Here is a 17386-nt window from a genome sequence, read left to right on the forward strand (position 1 = left end):
TTTGTAATTCTTTAACAATAACGTAACCTGGTTTTTATCTTTTTTGTTTTTAACTTCACCATGAACTCATCCGCAAACCCATCGAAGAATCAAGGAATAGATGACAATAATATTTTACCATATTAGGGGGCTTATACTGTTGATTCAAATTAAAACAAAAAGTTTGTAGTCTCCCGCGTTTTAAAGAAAAATCATTTGAAAACAATGGACTTGATCTTTCAAAATAATTAGATATCATCTGTGACTGAGATAGAAATGGGATAAATTGCATGAATGGAAATGGGAATTAAAATCATAAATAGTTAATACCATTTGAGATTATAGAAAAAACAAAAATATTTTCAAGAGAAACCAAATCAAAAATTAAGTATCTTTTGATCTCTAAATATTATTTTATAATATATACTTTAATTTGTGAGGGATCAGATTTAAACATTCCAGATGTTATGATTTCTTATTATCAGTTTATAAAAAAAGGGTGAAATAGATAAGATTAATTCAATCAACCTAACAAATTAAATGAAAATCAAAATAAAAGTAATATCACAAATAGCACGAAGGGACAAAATAAATTCAAAAATAAACTAAGAAATCACATCAACATATTGGATTTAAAAGCAATAAATGGGCTAATTAGAAGTAATAATATAACCGATATAATTAGAAATAGTAATAAGAAATTGAAAAAGTTAAAAATTAATCTTCCCACATATAGCAAATGGGTATATTGAAGGAAGAATCTTTAGAAATCGTTTAAAATTGAAAAAATTGGATAGTGCTTTAGTGTTAAATGTTACAAATTCAAATGGGTTAATAAAATGGGTGAATAAATTACCATTGAAATAAATTTTGGTTTCTTATAAATTAAATTAAATTAAGATAACTAAACATGATATAAACGATAAGAACGATAATAATGATAATAATGGCATTAATATAATAAAATTGAATATAAAATTCTACCAGGAATAACCAAATGACCCAAATTAGTCCATTGTGATAACCCTTTAATTTTTTCTAATGGATTAGTGCTCAAACCTAATTTCAATTTGTTGTTTGATATGACAGATAACGCAACTTGTTTTTCTGAAAAATTTCCAGTATTTTATTGAGTATGGAATATTGTGATTCATTCCGAATTTTTATTATATCATTTTTGCTTAGATTTATATATAAAAAATCATTCAATTCTGGAATAATTTTTAATGTTTTAATAGAATTATAACTTAGGTCTAACAACTTTAAATTACTCAAATATTTCTCATTGTCTGAAATACTCATCTCATTGATTTTGTTAGTACATAAATTAATTGTTTTTAAATTAACTAAATTTTCAATGTTTTCAATTTTCACGATATAATTGCAAAATAGGTCTAGATTAATTAAATTTATCATACAATCTAAATCTTCAATTTTTTTAATTTTATTATGTGATAAATTTAAGCCTTTTGAGTTATTCATTTCATTCAAATTTTCAATTTTTTCAATCAGATTTTTTGATAAATCAATTCTTGTTGAATTGGAAAATCTGATAGAAAAATTTCCTATTGTTGAAGTAATAATTCTTCTTAGAAGCAATGTCTTTAAACTTAGTAAATTTTCGAAATATTTATCAATGCTTGTTATCTTATTATGCGATAAATCTAAAGTTTTTAATTTGAACCTTTTTAGATTGAATTGGTTTCCGCCCTTATAACCCATTTTTAATGAATCCGCTCTATTTAATTCCAAATTTTTTAAGTTAAACAATATAAAAAATTGATTTGAAAAGACAGATTCGAGATATGTACTATTAAGTGAACCTTTGTGCAAATATCCCACTGTAAATAGTTCTTTTAGCAAACAAAAAATTGGAAACAAAACTAGAAATTTATACATATGCCGGTAGACACAGAATTGCTCATTGACATGCATAAGATCAAGCATAAAAAATGCTTTTATCCTTATTTTTTCTTCGACAACAACTTTGACATCATCTCGCTGTATATTAACTATTAAATCCTAAAGATTCAGCTACACAACTCTAGAAAGCACACTAGAGTAGATAAACTAGTCCTTCGGGCTCTTTCTGGCTTTGTTTAGCGTGAACGATGATCTTGGGAGCCGAATGCCTAGTGCCAGGAACTTTTCCTTGATGTCGTCCACATTTCCATTCAACTTTTCTTTCGTTTTCTTGGACCTGTTGCTAATCTGCGAAGTAACTGCCTTGAGGTTCTGGAAATCCATCGAAATTTTTTCTTTCAAATTAGCCGATTTTGAAGGAAGAGCCAGAAACACATCGTTGATTATCTCAGCACTATTTCGAGACTTATACTCTGAGTTGAATGTGGATTTCGGTGACAAGCTGAGAACATTCAGACTGATGCTGCTATTTTCTGATTCTTTGCGTTCTGAAAAGAATTTCTTTTTCAAAGATAAAGATGAGTCTCTCTTTCCCGTATTATAAATACCTCCAGTCTCCACAGTGCTCATCATCCCATTACTGACAACATATTCAGGAAGAAACAAAACAAAAAAGTAAATATATCCACCATCCTTATCTCCAAGTTTTATTGGAACTTTTAATTCTTTGGTAATAAATGGTTGAAGATTTTTTATTTCTAATATTCCACTTCCAAGATCATCATCTTCGTTGCCTCTGTCCCTATCCCATGCTTGAACTTGGAGTTTGCATCTACTCTTTGAGTTCACACTAAATTTGAATTTTTCATCCCAAACAGGATTTAGTGTTTTTTTGATAAAGTTCGAAGTATATAGGATAAATCCATTGAGGCAAATTTTAACATATGGATCTGATTTTCCATTAAAATCGCTTGCTATTAAATTTTCTCCCTTTTTAATTGTCAAAATAATACTACCACTATCATAAAATTTTTCATCGTCCTCTAATTCTTCTTTTAATGGTAAATACTCTAATTGTAAATCAATAGAATTTTCTCCCATATATATTTTAGATGGCATGTTATAACTGTTCATTAATACCTCCTTTGTTGAACAAGTAAATTGCTCAATCATGTTTGTTTCTGATTTTCGGGTTTTCAAATTTTTGCTCACTCTAAATGTGATTTTTGAGTTTTCTAAATCTCGAACAACAATTTCCCCTGTGTTGATTTTAATTTCGCCTTCTGGTGTAAGTTTTGATATAAATGAAGGATAATAAACGTCATCTATAAATACTGAAAAATAGTTTGAAAACTTTATAATTGATTCGGTAAAATATAGTACTAAAACCCCAGAATCATGCTCAGCCAATTCATCTAGACTCATTCTAACTTTGTTTTTTTGATTAAATTGAAGTTCTTCTTCATCTTCATCATCAGTGACTTCAACAATTTCATATTCATTTGGATTTTCTTCATATAAATGGTAATTTTCTTCAAAATCCCTTTGTTCTTCGAGTTGTTTAAGTTCTTTTTGTTCATCAAGTTGTGCTAATTCAATTGGTCCAAACACACTTGTTACTGGTATGAATTTAACATCATAGTTAATATATCCCTTTATAATAATCTTTTGTTGAAGATATAATGGGGATTTTTGAAAAGAAACCAGGTTTTTATTTAGTAATATTTTTTTTACACTAAAACTTGTGCCACCTATTATTCTGTCTTTTTTCTTCTTTTTTGAATTTATAATGTCAAGTGTAATAATATCTGTTTCAGAAAAAATAGGGAAATAAATATTATCGCCAAAGAAAAGATTGCTGTTATTTTTATGAGCCAAAGTTTTGAATTTAATTTGACCAGCTGATTTAATGATAATATATGGATAAGAATTTTTTGAAGTTTTCAAATCGATAATTTCATGTAAAAATAAATTAATGATTCCTATCGGTTGTTTATATTTGTATAATGAATCATTTGAATAAATGGTTGGAATATCTAAAGGTTTCCAAAGCAATGATAATCTTATTCTTCCCTCTGGAGCACAATCAAACCAATCAATATCGTCATCTTGAATAAATTTGTTGATTAAATCTTCCGCATTAACTTTATAGATTGCAACGATTGGGTCATCGAATGAAGTGGATGAATTTCTAATTCTAATTTTTAGTTTTGAAGATGACATTGATTGCAATAAAAACTCAAAGACTTTTCGAAACTCCGGATCATTACTTCTTTTATGTACTGTTGATTTATCAATTAGTGTATTATCCAAGTATAATTCGCAATATGGTGATAGGATGCCAAATAATGATGAATCGTGGTTTAGATTTTTTGCTTCGTGAACAGTTATTTTTAAAATTCCTGCATCGAAACTCCCCTGAGAATTATTGTGGTTATCACTATATTCATCATCGTCATCGTCATCGTCAAAGAAGTCTGAATCAAAATCAAAGCCAATGTCATTATTATTGTCATCATAGTCATTATCTGAAAGTATATCAGTATCTAAATTAGTTGTATTTCTTAAATTGGTATCAATTTCAGTCATAGGGCTCTTTTTAAAGGCTAAAATATCGTCATAAGTGATACCATCGGTTGAGTATTTATTTGATAAATCTGGGAACCATTTTAAGGAGAAAGTGATTTTTCCAGAGTATTTACCATTAATTTCTAGAGAAGAGGTTATGTTTTCGTAGGTATCATTTTGAAGTAAATTTTTTAGATCGAAATCTGTTTTACCAATTAATTTATCTCTGCCGAATTTATCTCGGAATAGATCAAAATTTAAATATTGTCTTAAAGTAGTTAGTAGCAAGTAATTTTTAGGGAAATTAAGACCGTTTTCGATATAGTTTTTTTCGTTATTAATCATAAAGTTGTTATTATTTTTGAAATTGTAATAATCACTACTTTTTGGATTAATGATATCAATATTTTTTGATTTATTTTTATTGAAATTTAGTTTAATAAAGTCCTTTTCGTAAACAATGGTGTCTTCAGTTGATATTATTAAATAAGTATCATCGTTTGAGTTTAAATTGATGTTGTTTATGTTGATTACCAAACAGCCTATGGCATCGCCTGGGGGGATTAGCCAGTCTTTGATAACGATGTCAAAAGAGTTTGGAGCATAGACCCAATTTTTCAAAGTGGAATGTGTTATCTCTATTATAAGAGATCTTATACCTGGAATGAAAGCGCCGATATCTAGACCGAAGTTTTCATTACCAACAGGAGCCTTTTGCTTGCAATTGAATTGAATTTCGGGAGGTTCTAAAAAACACACTTGAATTAGGTCTAGATGGGGGAAGTTATTGCTTAGTTTGAAATTTGTTCTGATTATGCCTTGACATGATATTTCATCGACAAGAACAGGGAAATTTTTGGATAAGAATTTTTTGCCTATTTTGACAATTAAATCAGCCTTTGGTTTGATTTTATTTTTAATTTCTAGCTTGTTTAAATTCAAGTTATCGTTTGGGTCAAAGGAGAAGTTCCAATCGATTTGAAAGTGAAAATGGTCAGATAAAGTTGGGTAGTATTTGACAGAGATAATTTTGGGAGGAATGTTACCAAAATCTATTTTTTTTAAAGTTAGAGATTCAATAGCAGAGATGTCGGGGGATATGGTAATAAAGGCCTGATTGACAAGATAAATGAAGTAGTTTTCAAAATATGGGGCATATATTCTCCAAAACTTTAGGAGAAATTGGTTTAGCCATTCCATTGATTCAACGTTGGATGGGTTTTGTTTTAAACCGGATCTTTTCATGTCATCGTTGATATTTCTTTTGAATCGTTCTAGAGATAGCCTGTAGATGATTGACGTGATTAGGAAAATTAAGTAAAGTGATATGAAACCACCAATGTTTAGATATGCGATTAGCCACGAGAAGAAACATAGAGTGATGATGATTGAAGTGTTTTTGTAATAGTCAGAATAGAAGGTCTCCATTATGTAGTTTTCGACCTTTTTTGAATTTGATAAGATTGATTCAGGAGAGGAATCTGGATCATTGTTTTCATTGAAAAACCCAATTTTTTCCCAGTCTAGCGACACGAAATTTTTGGTTTCTGTTTCCAAATTAGCATTTTCAGAGACTTTTGCATTGAGTTTTGCATTGAGTTTTGCATTAATTATCTCAGGAAAGTTTTCAATGGCATCCTGGTGAAAAATTTGGGAGACAGAAGGAGGAGCATCGGCCGCAGAGTTGTTGTCAAGTGAGTTGTTCATTTTTGAGGAAGCCTATGGAGCATCATTTGGTAAGGTGAAAAAGGAATAAAAGAGAAAAGAAGAGGAAGAATCCAGGAGGTGCAAATACAGTGGAGCAACAAAGGCTGAGTAGGACGAGAACTCCAATGACAGAACAGACGAGCTAAACAAGAAAGCCTCTGGCAAACCTTCTCTTCTAGCAGCAGCAGCTGTGATAACCTCAACCAGTGGCCAACAACGCCAATGTCCAACTATTCTCTTGCCCATACCTCTGTTTCATTTGGTCCCAACCTCTAGTTCGGGCCGTGCCGCAAATCACCGGTGTTGGTGCTCGGACTCGGACCCGTCACCGCCGTTTGATGTCCGACTCCGACCACGGATGACTCTGTGCGTGCGTCTACAGATATAACTGTGCAGACGCGTGTGTGTATGTGATACTACGCACTGTGCCTGTGCGGCACGCGCGCGCAGTTCCACGCTGAACCATGCGCCAGCGCAGCCGTCCGGGTAAGTGGTAAGAGACAAATCATCACAATCCAAACCTTCGCTCTTCTTGGACACTTTCTTCTGGAAGCTCATTATATCGTATCAAAATGCGTAGACTCACCATGGAACTCAACGACGTCGAGGAGCTCACTGAGCTAGTTCTCCAGCACGACTTTGATGTGTCGCCTGGCGACTTGGAGTTGTTGCAGATGCGATACTACGGCAGCTGGCCCATCAACAACTACAGCTCCACCAACACCCTCATATCCAACTTGAATCAGATTATTCTTATCGACTACGACATCTACACTGTTACTCAGAATAACCTCAACCAGTTCGATCCCCACGACCACTTGTTTTCCCTTTCCAATGCTGATAAAGACGTCAATTTTGCTTTGCTAGACAACAACAATACTGCTGATGTCATCTCCTTGCTAATTCCCTCCAGCGACAATTCCAACACTTTGATACTCAATCTAATCAAGAAAATACACTTGCTCCTAATTTCTGCAAACAATTTGTCCAATTTTGAGATCATCAGTCTCAACCTCTCAAGAGCTTATTTGTACTACTTGAACAAAGATTTCAAGCACTCGGTGAATTTGCTAGAAAAAATTAACATTGGTCTTAATATTGACAAAAAAAATAAACAGAACAAAAATATCAATAGCGACCATATCCTCTACAACTATCTACAATATCTAAACTTGAAAAAACTTGCAATCATACTCATGTCCTCATACCATTATTATCTAAAACTAAACAAATCAAATATCTTGAATAAACACCAACTTCAAGAATTATTATCTCTCATATCTTCTTTCTTTAACCAAAATTATTTTCTCATAAACCACTTGCCCATTTCCTCAAACTTGTTATCAAAACTCTGGCTATCCCTAATCTACTCAATTTACTCCAACTTGATATTCAATTTCTTGAGTTTATCACCAAAAAAGTTTTCTTTCTCTTACCTATCCAAATTCATTAAAAACAACTTGATCCTAATTGACTTCTCAAACTATCTATTCATTTACAAGAAAAATCTTATAAACTTTCACGAGTTCAAATCTCAATTTAACGGCAGTTTTTTAAACCAAATTTTGTTTCAAAACTTCAATTCAATTCAATTTCCTTACGCCATTGACTCAAATAAAATCAACTCAAAAATCCAAAATTTCATAGACTCTTTAACCAACGTCTATAAATTTAATTACACAAACTTAATTAACCCATACTATAAAAATGACTCGATCCTACTAAATAACTTGAATATCAACGATATCCATTCCTCTATATTAATCAACTCTCCCTCTTATAAAAAATTCTCCTCATTATTAAACAACTCCTTTCTACAAGATTTGATTAAACAAAATTTATCAAAAACTTATCAATCCACTAAATTATTAAATAACCTTATCTTCCTAAAAATCTATAATCAAAATAACCAAATCGATCAAAACGATAATCAAAATGGTCAAAATGATCAAACTCAAAACCAAACTCAAACTGATGATGATAATAATAATAATAATAAAAATCCTTCCTCTGTAACTCAATTGCAAAACTTAAATGAATTGATCCATATATTCAAGACTTACTCATTCTATATAAATAAACATTTATCTATCAATCATAACATTTTTGAAAATCAAAACGAAAACGAAAATTATTACAATGCTAATAACCCTAATAATATCCAAATCAACGTCAATGGTGAATCCAATTCAATTGCTGTTTCAGAAAATTCAATCACTTCAAAAGAAGCTATTGAATTTGATTTGTTATCCTACTTGGAAATTTACTCTATTTTCCTAATTTATCTAATTGATAACATCATCCCAACCTCTTTATCATACGCTTACACTCTAAACACTAAAAGCTCCTTGGAAATCGATGATTTCTCAATCAACAAAGAATATCTATCATTATTAAATAATGACTTGTTCAACTTAATTGATGACACTCTTTTGTTCCTTAAAAAAATTATTCTCAAAGTTGAAAAATTATCAAACATTAATTTAACAACCATCAGTGACATCAGTAACAGCGTTAATGACGATAATGATATTTATAATGAAAATTTCGATATAATTTCAATAATCAACGACAATTATTCAAACGAAAAAATCGTATCTTCTTCGAACTTAAACACATTATTATCTCAAGCATATTATTCAATTTCAAAAACTGAAATCTTTAAACTTAAATACATGAAAAACTATATTAATGATAATGGTAGCTCAATTTTATCAAATTCCCTATCAATGTATAATACCACTAATAATACTAACAGCAACAGCAACAGCAACAACAACACAAACAATCTATCACTTACTGAAACCATTTCTTTTACTGGTTTTGGTAACATCATTGAAAAAAATTTCAAGTTAAATACTGATCATAATAACAAATCAGTCAACTCATCTTTTAAATCATCCTCAATAATTTATAAAAAATTAGATAAGGTTTTAAAAACATACTTTTTAAAAACCCTAATTTTAAACGATTATAATAATCTTGAATATTACTTTGATTATGCCTTGTTATCTTCAAAATTATTTCAGTATAATATCTCAATACAATTATTGAAAAAAATCTTAATCAAAAATCAATGGTACTTAAAAAGTTGGAATCTATTAATAATTTTAGTTTCCTCATTAGAATCTAGATCTTCACTTAGCTATACTACCAAAAATAATTCTGATATTAAAAATTACTTGCTTGATGAGATCAGCTCTAATGATGAAATGATCAAATCAATTCAAACAATCCATAAAGCCAAGGATTTAATTAAATACTACTTAGACTTTAAGTTAAAATTAAACAATTCTATAAACAATAAAAATGATTATTCAAACGTCTCAGATGAAATGAAATATGATATAATTCAAATTTATATAACAGAATTGTTTGTTTTAGAAAGAAAAGTTGGTGTTGAAAAATCATTTGAAAAAGCTCCTAAATTGTTTGAGTTGTTTAATCAATTTTTCGTTAGCAATGCCATTGTTGGTCACAATGTTAGCACTAACAACAAAATTGAGTATTCTGGCACTAATTCACCAAAACCATCTGATAACCAATTTGATCAAGCATTACTGCCAAGTATTGATAGCCTGATAAGCCATAGTTATGAAGATGAAAATATTAATCCAACCCCAGATAGATCTCATAAAAAAGCGGATTTAAATATTGATTCTTCGGCAACTGAACTGAGAAAAATATTTTCATTGTCAAAAATTTTGAAAAACTCAGGTTCAAATTCCCATAACAATTCTAAACCCAATGCGGGTACAAAAATAGAAAGTGAGACAGTAGAATTAAGCAAACTTGAAAAGACAATCAGTAGGTTGTCAATTGATAAACATAGAAATGGGCACCGCAGCGGTCATTTTAGTTCAATTAGAAGAGTTGCTTCAAGACACTTTGGATCATTAAGATCATCAATTGGACCATCTTCCTCTTCTTCACCAAACTCCAAAAATGGACCTGTTAGTCCAAATGAGAGGAAATTCAATCCAAACAAAAAAGCTTTACCAGAACTTCCAAACCACAAAATTGGAAACAATAAATTGACCGCTAACAGTTTTGGATCAGGCTTTAGAAATGTAATATTACAAAGAATTTGGTTGATAATATCTATCTTCTATTTAAAAATGAATCAATTTAAAGAATGCGAAAGCTCTATAATTGAAGCTGAGAATTTTTTCAAATCCAATGATTTAACTAGGTCGTGTTATGGATATTTATTATTAAACATTAATACAAAAGACATTGGAATAATTTTAAATAATAGGTATGAAAATAATTTCAACAAAAAAACTATAATTGACTTGATTCAAAGTAGAAAAAAGAATGCACTAAATGAATTTGAAAGTATATTAGACAGTAATCATGAGTATTTCGATGCGATAATTGGAATCTGTCAAGTCATTCTTGAAGATACAGATGATTTAATGTTATCAAAATTAAATAACACTGAAGGAGCTAATTTTTTGGATGATAACACTTCTGGATTTGATTTTGAGGCTAGAGACGATGATACTGATGATGAATTAAATAATGATAATTATTTGGGAAAAAATAATGATATTGACCTTCTTGATTCAGATAATGACGATGAATGTTACGATTTATTGAATACTCAGTTGAGTCGTGGTAGAACTATTAGTTCAGATACCACAACAGTTAGCTTGGATTTGAAAGAATTTCACAGAGTTTTTTCATCAGCTCAAGATAAAGCAGCGGCTGTCACTAGAATAAAGGGTTTACTAGAAATTTTTGTCAACGATTACTATTATTTCAGCAATGACAAATTGTGGTATTGTTTATCAGAAATTTATAAAAAAGTCAATGACAATAGTCGGTTGGAGAATGCCTTGTGGAAGACAATTGAAATTGAAGAAAACTACTTAATCCGAGACTTGAGGTTTTTCGAAGAGATGTTTTAATTTTAATTTTATTTTACATTTTGATTTTCACTGAAGAACTTTTGTTGTTTTCTTTTTCTTTTTTTTGTTTTTGTTTTTGTGAGTTTTCAAGTTTTAGAATTTTTAATTCTTTTTCTCATAATCTTTATATTTTTTTTATTTTTTGTTAGTTTAATCTGTAAAAATATTAAAATCTGCATGAAATTCTTTTTACAAAAAATTTTGAATCATTTAATTTAATTTTTTATAATATATTCTTTGTTTAATGTTTCACTTTTATACTTAACTCAGACAATTGTTGCTGGTCAAAAATTGAAGCTGGGTTACATTTCCTTAAGGTGATTAGGATGTTGTAAGATTGTTCCTCGTTGGTTGGTTGATTTAAACTTGATCAACAACTCTTCTGGAAGATTTACTGTTGCGAATACTCTTAAACAGTTTAATCAATTTTAAAATTTAAGTAATTCATGTATTAAAGCTATAATAAATAAAGATAAGGCAAAAAAAAATTGGGCATGCAATGTTTTGGGTTTATTTTCATAGCTTTAATCAGTCGCAGTATCTTGAATATTGATTTTTCTGTTTTGAGTGAAAAATGTTTTTATGATAATTTTGTTTTCATCATCTATATTAATACTAAATTTATTTGATTTTCGTAATAATAATATAATAATAAATATAATGATAAGTTAGGAACTCTATTAGAATATCTGAGACTGTATTTTTTTAAAGTTTCTCTTGTAGCAACACTTAAAAACGGTTCGTCGAAAAAATAAGCAAAATATTTGTAAAGGAAAGACTTCAACAATTCACTAGGTTCAACCTTTTATATCATAAAAAAACAGCTAAATAGGATATCGCAAATGAAATCTAATGTTCATTCACTCCGGAATGATAATAAATGTCTTTAAAATCCTTTTCATCGAAGATCCTTTTCATCGAAAATCATTTCTATTGTGATTTTTCTTTTGCGATAAAGAAAACGAGTCAAAAAGTCAATTATTGGACCTGGAATTATAAATATGGATAAAAAAAGGAGCCAAAATAAATTGATTTGATATCTTTTAATAAATAGTGTGGTGATCTGTGTATTGTATAATAGATTTTGTGTTAATAGATATTTTGCATCGAGACTTAAATATTTTGTACAAAGTTTATATGCAAAGTAGGCTGCCGTTAACGATAGTGTAGCGATAATAAAATTTTCACAATTAAATAATGTTGAGTTGTTTTCAACTAGATTTGGACTGATGTTGATGATTGTCCCTTCATTGAAAATGTTTTCCATAATTCTATCAGTATAATCAATTGTTGGTAAAAAAAGACTGGTTTTTTGAAAAACCGGTATAATATTGATGAATGTGGCAATGATCCTTTGATGATAAAAACAATTAAAGAATTCTGGAAATGAGCTGCTTTATATCGTTTTATATTGTTTTGTTGGATTATATTTTGTTTGGCCACTTGCATTGCTCAAAAAGAAATCAATTACAAAGCTGATATACACCATGTATGCCCATGCTGTTATACGTGTAAATATGCATATTTACATATACGCAATCTCAAAACACGTGACTATATCTTAAATATCAGGTGATTATTATATGCTGTTCCCAATTGGGATTACTCCACAGAAGCACCAAAAGCAGTAGAAGCAGCAAAAGCAGCAAAAGCAGAAGCAGCAGACACAGACACCATGGTGAGACTCAAGAACCGATACATATTGTTTGAGATTCTCTATCCCACCACTCCCGACAACGAGCAGAAGCTCCCCAGGCCACTGAACAGCTCAGTTCCCAAAGCCAAAGACTACTCAAGGCTGAACTCGATTCTATCATTACATCGATCTTCTCCAAACGAAATCACACAAAAGGTTATATTAGATCTCATACGAAAGAGTTTGGAGGTATACTTTGGTGACTTTGGCTCTGGTGTTTCTAGTTCTACCTTGCAAATAAAATACTTCTCCAACAAAACCTCCAATGGGATAATAAAGATTTCGAGAGATTACCACAGATATGCCAATTTGTGTCTAACTCTTATCAATAACATTTTGGGCTATGATGTCATTATAAGAGTCATCAAGGTTAGTGGAACAATCAAGAAATCGGAAGAATGTTTGGTCGAAAGAAACAAGATTTACATGAAAAATCTCCTAGAAATGAATCGCAACTCTAACAGTGGAAACATAGTCACATTGTTTAATGAATAGTATATTGAGACGCGTTACTATTTTATAAAAAATGGTATATACATGAAAGTAAAAGTAAAAAAAAAAAACAAACGCAAAACGAAAATAAACATTCATTAATGAATTAGTAAAATAAATGCTAAGAAATGTGTTCAAAAATATGAAATTCATAAGGGTTCGTCAAATAAGTTAATTTTAATCATAATCATAATCACTATATAAAGCATTATTGCAATCAAATATATTATAATATCTTGCTCATATCCTTTCTCTTCAAAAACTATTTCTTTGATTTGGAGTTTTTCTTGGATGTTCTCTTACCACCACTTTTAACACCTTCGCCCTCAATGAACTTTAAAAGTTGTCCAATAGATCTATTATCGATTTTTGAGTCAGTTTTATCGTTTTTAGCTGACGAGTTTATCTTTTTAGTTAAATTTTCTATTTTCAATCTAGTAGCTTTTTCTGTCTCCTTTTGTCTTTCAGTTTCTTCCATAATTTTCCTCAATTCTCTTTCTTGTTTTGTATTTAATACTAAAAATCTAGTGAAACTATCAACATTCTTCTTAGCATCAATTGTAGTTGGGTCATTTTCTCCTAATAAATCTCTAAAGGTCTTATAAGCTTCATTCATATATTTGACAGAGCTATTGATATTGTTAACTGTTGTCAAACTTAAAGCAAATTGATATTTGATCATTCCAGTCATAGTGGAATCTTTACCATTGATTTTTTCACTTAATTCTAATGCCTTAGACAACAAAGTTTTAGCTGTATCATATAACTGGACGGATTGATACATTAATGCAATATTAGTTAATGTGGTGATTGACGCTGGATGGGTTTCATCTCCATAGATGATATTCCAATCCTTTAAAATCCTCGAATAAACTGCCAACGAATTAATGGTATTACCATTGATGTGTTCATAATATGCCAAATTGATTAAAGCTAAAAATGTTTCGTGGAAATCAATACCCAATGTTCTTTCAGCAATAAAAATCCCCTTTCTAGAATATTCAACAGCTAATGCTGAATTTCCTAAATCAAAATAAGATTGGGCTATTAATCCATAAACTTTAGCTAATTCAGGATGAACTGTTCCATAAATTTGTTCATATAAAGAAAGCGATTCTAACAATAATGAAATACCCATGTCATGATCTTCTTTAGTGGTGTTCACACCATAAATTTTAGCACGACCAGTATCCCAGATTTCTTCAACTAATGAAGGTTTATAAACTGAATCTTTGATAATTGGAACAAATGTAACAATGTCATCAGGAATAAAGGTAGTTGTACGTTTGATAATTTCTGATGATGCTGATGCTGATGCTGAAACAGTGGATTTTTTACCTTTCTTTTTACCTTTTTTAACAGTAGCTTGCTCTTCATTGGTAAAAATTATCAATTCTTCTTCTGTTAACTTTTCAAATTCTTGAACAGTAAAAGGATAATTGAAAGATGCCCATTGAATACCAAACTTCAATGAAATTTCCCTAAATAAAGATCTAACTTTAATGACTTTTTGGTCTTCATACCATTTATCAATTTCAGATAAGTTAAATCTGAATCTTCTGTAAACTTCTTTTTCAATCAATTCAAACACAGCGTTTGGTGCCAAGAAATCAAATGATTCAAAATCAACAGTTGAAGAGTATAATGATTTAAGTTCTTCATCGATTTCAAATTTAGGTTTGGAGTTAACATTATAACCCAAGAAGCAATTTAAGAATAAAGTAACAATTGATGGAATAATAGCAATTGGTATATTGGTAGTCAATTCACGTAAAATGTGTTTAACTGAACGAGCAATCATCTCTTGTATACATGTTTTGTAGAGAGCTTCATAAGAAGCAGTGGTGAAATAAACATTAGATTTAGGTGCCTTTGATTTCTCTTCAGTCCCTTTGGTTTCTTCTTTAGCTTCTTCCTTGGGTTCCTCATTCTTATCATTACTGTTAGACTTTTCTTTTTCTTCAGCTTCCTTCTTAGCTTTAGCAGCCTTTGCAGCCTTTGCATCCTCAATTTCTTTTTTGATTTGATCCTTTTTCTCTTCTATTTTTTTTGTTTCTTTTTCTTTATAAACAATTGCAGAATTTGCAATAGCACCAATATAACGCAAGTTAATACCTTTTTTGTGAAGTAAGCTTGTCAAGTGTTCACCATCAATAGGAGCCATAACTTCAGATGTACCAATTTCTTCCAAAAACTCTGGAATCAAATACTTGCTGATGAATTGAGAAATTTCTCTAACGATTTGTTGATCTTGATGAAGTTCTTCTTTTTCTTTTTCCCCTAATTTTGATTCATCGACAGTTAATGAGAAACAATCTGGATTGATAGAAATCTTACTTGGATCCAAAGTAATAGTTGGTTTTTCATTATCTTCTAATAAGTCCTTTTCAGCCTTCTTCTTTTCAAAAATCTCGGCTTCCTCTTTGATTAAAGCAGCTACTTTTCTTCTAAACCATTCTTCAACACATTCGTGTCTGACATAAGTTTCTTTGTGAGGGAAAGATTCTTTGTTGTCAGGTTTCCAATTTGATTCAATAAATTCAATATCTAATGGAGAAGTTTTGTAAAGATCAATAATGTAGTTACGATAATCAGTTCCTTTCATTCCTTTTGTTTCAAAAGAAGTGACAATTGGCACTGGTTTAACCTTATCAGCACCATCGTTAACATAAACCGAATGCTTTCTCAAATGAAAAGCTTCAGCAATTGGAGTAAATAATTCTTCAAATTTTTCGTTAGAAGAAACAGTAATACCTTCATCACTTGATCCGTATACGATTTTAGAGAAGGCTGTTTTTTCCTCGGGGCTGAGTAGTGTATCATTGTTAAAAACACCAGGAACAGGAGTTTGACAAACAACTCTTCTCCCACAGAAATCAATAATAGCAGTACATAAATGGCTAACCTTAGGATCATCTAATTTGTTAAGAACACGAACTGAATCTAAATCTTTGATAGCACAATACCTCGAGGCTTCGTTTCCACCTTTGTTAACATACAGATCTGATGAGTCAGTGGCTAAGGAGTAAAAGATGTTATTTCTTAAGAAAATATGTTGAGAAGGATCTTCGTTTGGGTTCATTGGAGAAATGTTGCCATTTAAGATTTCGATCGCACCTTTGGTTGCACTGAGAGTGAACTCAAAACCGATTTTGGATAATAACCTTTCTCTGAAGATTCTTTCTTGCAAATTAGATTTTGGTAACTCCTTGACTGATTGGTATTCTTCATTCCAATCACGATAGAGATCAGCACCATCAGAACCACCAATTAAATACTGCAATTGTGTTTTGCCTAAGTCAGGATACAAAGAAGATTGCTTCTCAAGAAATTTATCGGAGGTGGTAGATGAAGATGGGGCAATCCATGGAGTTGATAAAAACGAATCAGTTGGTAAAAGAAACAATAAGGGACTTGAAGAGTTTAAAAGATCGTTATTACGTTTACAAACCTGATTAAATTTGAGAGAAATAGAACGAACTAGCGAAATCAAAGAATGTGATTTAATTAAGGAATTTTTTTTGACTGAGGTTTTTTTAATAGTTGGATCAAAATTATTCGATGAACAGTTGTTAACGAAAAACCCATTAATCGAGGAAGTGACATGATAAGTTTCATTTTCTAAAGTTTGAATAGTCAAGTATAATAAGTGGCCTCTTAATTTGAAATAAGAAGATGGTGGATTCCAAGAAGAAAGAAAAATGTTCTTTAAAGCAGGTTTCAATCTGATTGAAGAAGATGGAGAATGTTGTTTAAAAGTTGGAGCAATGAACAACTCCTTTGAATAGGAAGCGAGTTTTTCTTTATCTTCAGGAGATAAAGTTTTTTCCTCTTCTTTTTTGTCATTATTATCTTTCGTTTTTTTTGCATCCTCAGCATCTTCAGAATCTTTTTTAATAATTGGAGATAATTTAATGTTTTGAAATTTACTTGAACCAGCACCTATACCTAAAATGTCAGATAAAGTTTCAAACTCAGAGACTTGTGTCAACGCTGAGATTTCTCTTAATTTCAACAAATGTTCTCTAACATCTCTTTCTGTATATGGCTTTTCAACTGCAACTAAAGATAAAGATGAATTGTCATCCGACGAAGTCGAAGAAAGTATGTCACTAATTGTAGTTTCAGATAGTAAAGCGTTCTTTGAACCTTTGAGGCATAAATTGAA

At 30.5% G+C, this 17386-nt stretch overlaps 5 protein-coding genes across 5 annotated transcripts; 2 read left to right on the forward strand and 3 right to left on the reverse strand.

Moving 5' to 3' along the window:
• Positions 1–658: 658 nt before the first annotated feature.
• ASCRUDRAFT_126261 (L domain-like protein) lies at positions 659–2017 on the reverse strand. The gene has a single exon (XM_020188949.1). It carries the CDS (start codon positions 1924–1926, stop codon positions 1045–1047), a length of 882 nt encoding a protein of 293 aa, XP_020049283.1. The 5' UTR covers positions 1927–2017; the 3' UTR covers positions 659–1044.
• Positions 2018–2049: 32 nt separating this feature from the next.
• ASCRUDRAFT_68769 (uncharacterized protein) lies at positions 2050–6117 on the reverse strand (the record flags this gene model as incomplete). Its single annotated transcript, XM_020191573.1, has 1 exon — positions 2050–6117. The coding sequence occupies one exon, from the start codon at positions 6115–6117 to the stop codon at positions 2050–2052; it is 4068 nt and encodes a 1355-aa protein (XP_020049284.1).
• Positions 6118–9378: 3261 nt separating this feature from the next.
• Positions 9379–11066, forward strand: YPP1 (Ypp1p). The gene has a single exon (XM_020192671.1). The coding sequence runs from the start codon at positions 9453–9455 to the stop codon at positions 11028–11030; it is 1578 nt and encodes a 525-aa protein (XP_020049285.1). The 5' UTR covers positions 9379–9452; the 3' UTR covers positions 11031–11066.
• Positions 11067–12705: 1639 nt separating this feature from the next.
• On the forward strand, positions 12706–13221 carry POP5 (RNA-binding protein POP5; the record flags this gene model as incomplete). The annotated part of the gene is made up of 1 exon (XM_020190297.1): positions 12706–13221. One exon carries the CDS (start codon positions 12706–12708, stop codon positions 13219–13221), a length of 516 nt encoding a protein of 171 aa, XP_020049286.1.
• A 280-nt stretch (positions 13222–13501) lies between these two features.
• CLU1 (translation initiation factor 3 subunit CLU1) lies at positions 13502–17296 on the reverse strand (the record flags this gene model as incomplete). Its single annotated transcript, XM_020190001.1, has 1 exon — positions 13502–17296. A coding segment is annotated over one exon (3795 nt), but the record flags the coding sequence as incomplete, so codon positions are not given.
• Positions 17297–17386: the final 90 nt, after the last annotated feature.

The sequence above is a fragment of the Ascoidea rubescens genome (assembly GCF_001661345.1).
Source record: "Ascoidea rubescens DSM 1968 unplaced genomic scaffold ASCRUscaffold_2, whole genome shotgun sequence".
Classification (NCBI taxonomy): domain Eukaryota; kingdom Fungi; phylum Ascomycota; class Saccharomycetes; order Ascoideales; family Ascoideaceae; genus Ascoidea; species Ascoidea rubescens.

Excerpts from the sequence above, each read along its gene's own strand:
- ASCRUDRAFT_126261 (XM_020188949.1), bottom strand. The coding sequence starts at position 1,926 with ATGCTTGATCTTATGCATGTCAATGAGCAATTCTGTGTCTACCGGCAT.
- YPP1 (XM_020192671.1), top strand. The coding sequence starts at position 9,453 with ATGAAATATGATATAATTCAAATTTATATAACAGAATTGTTTGTTTTA.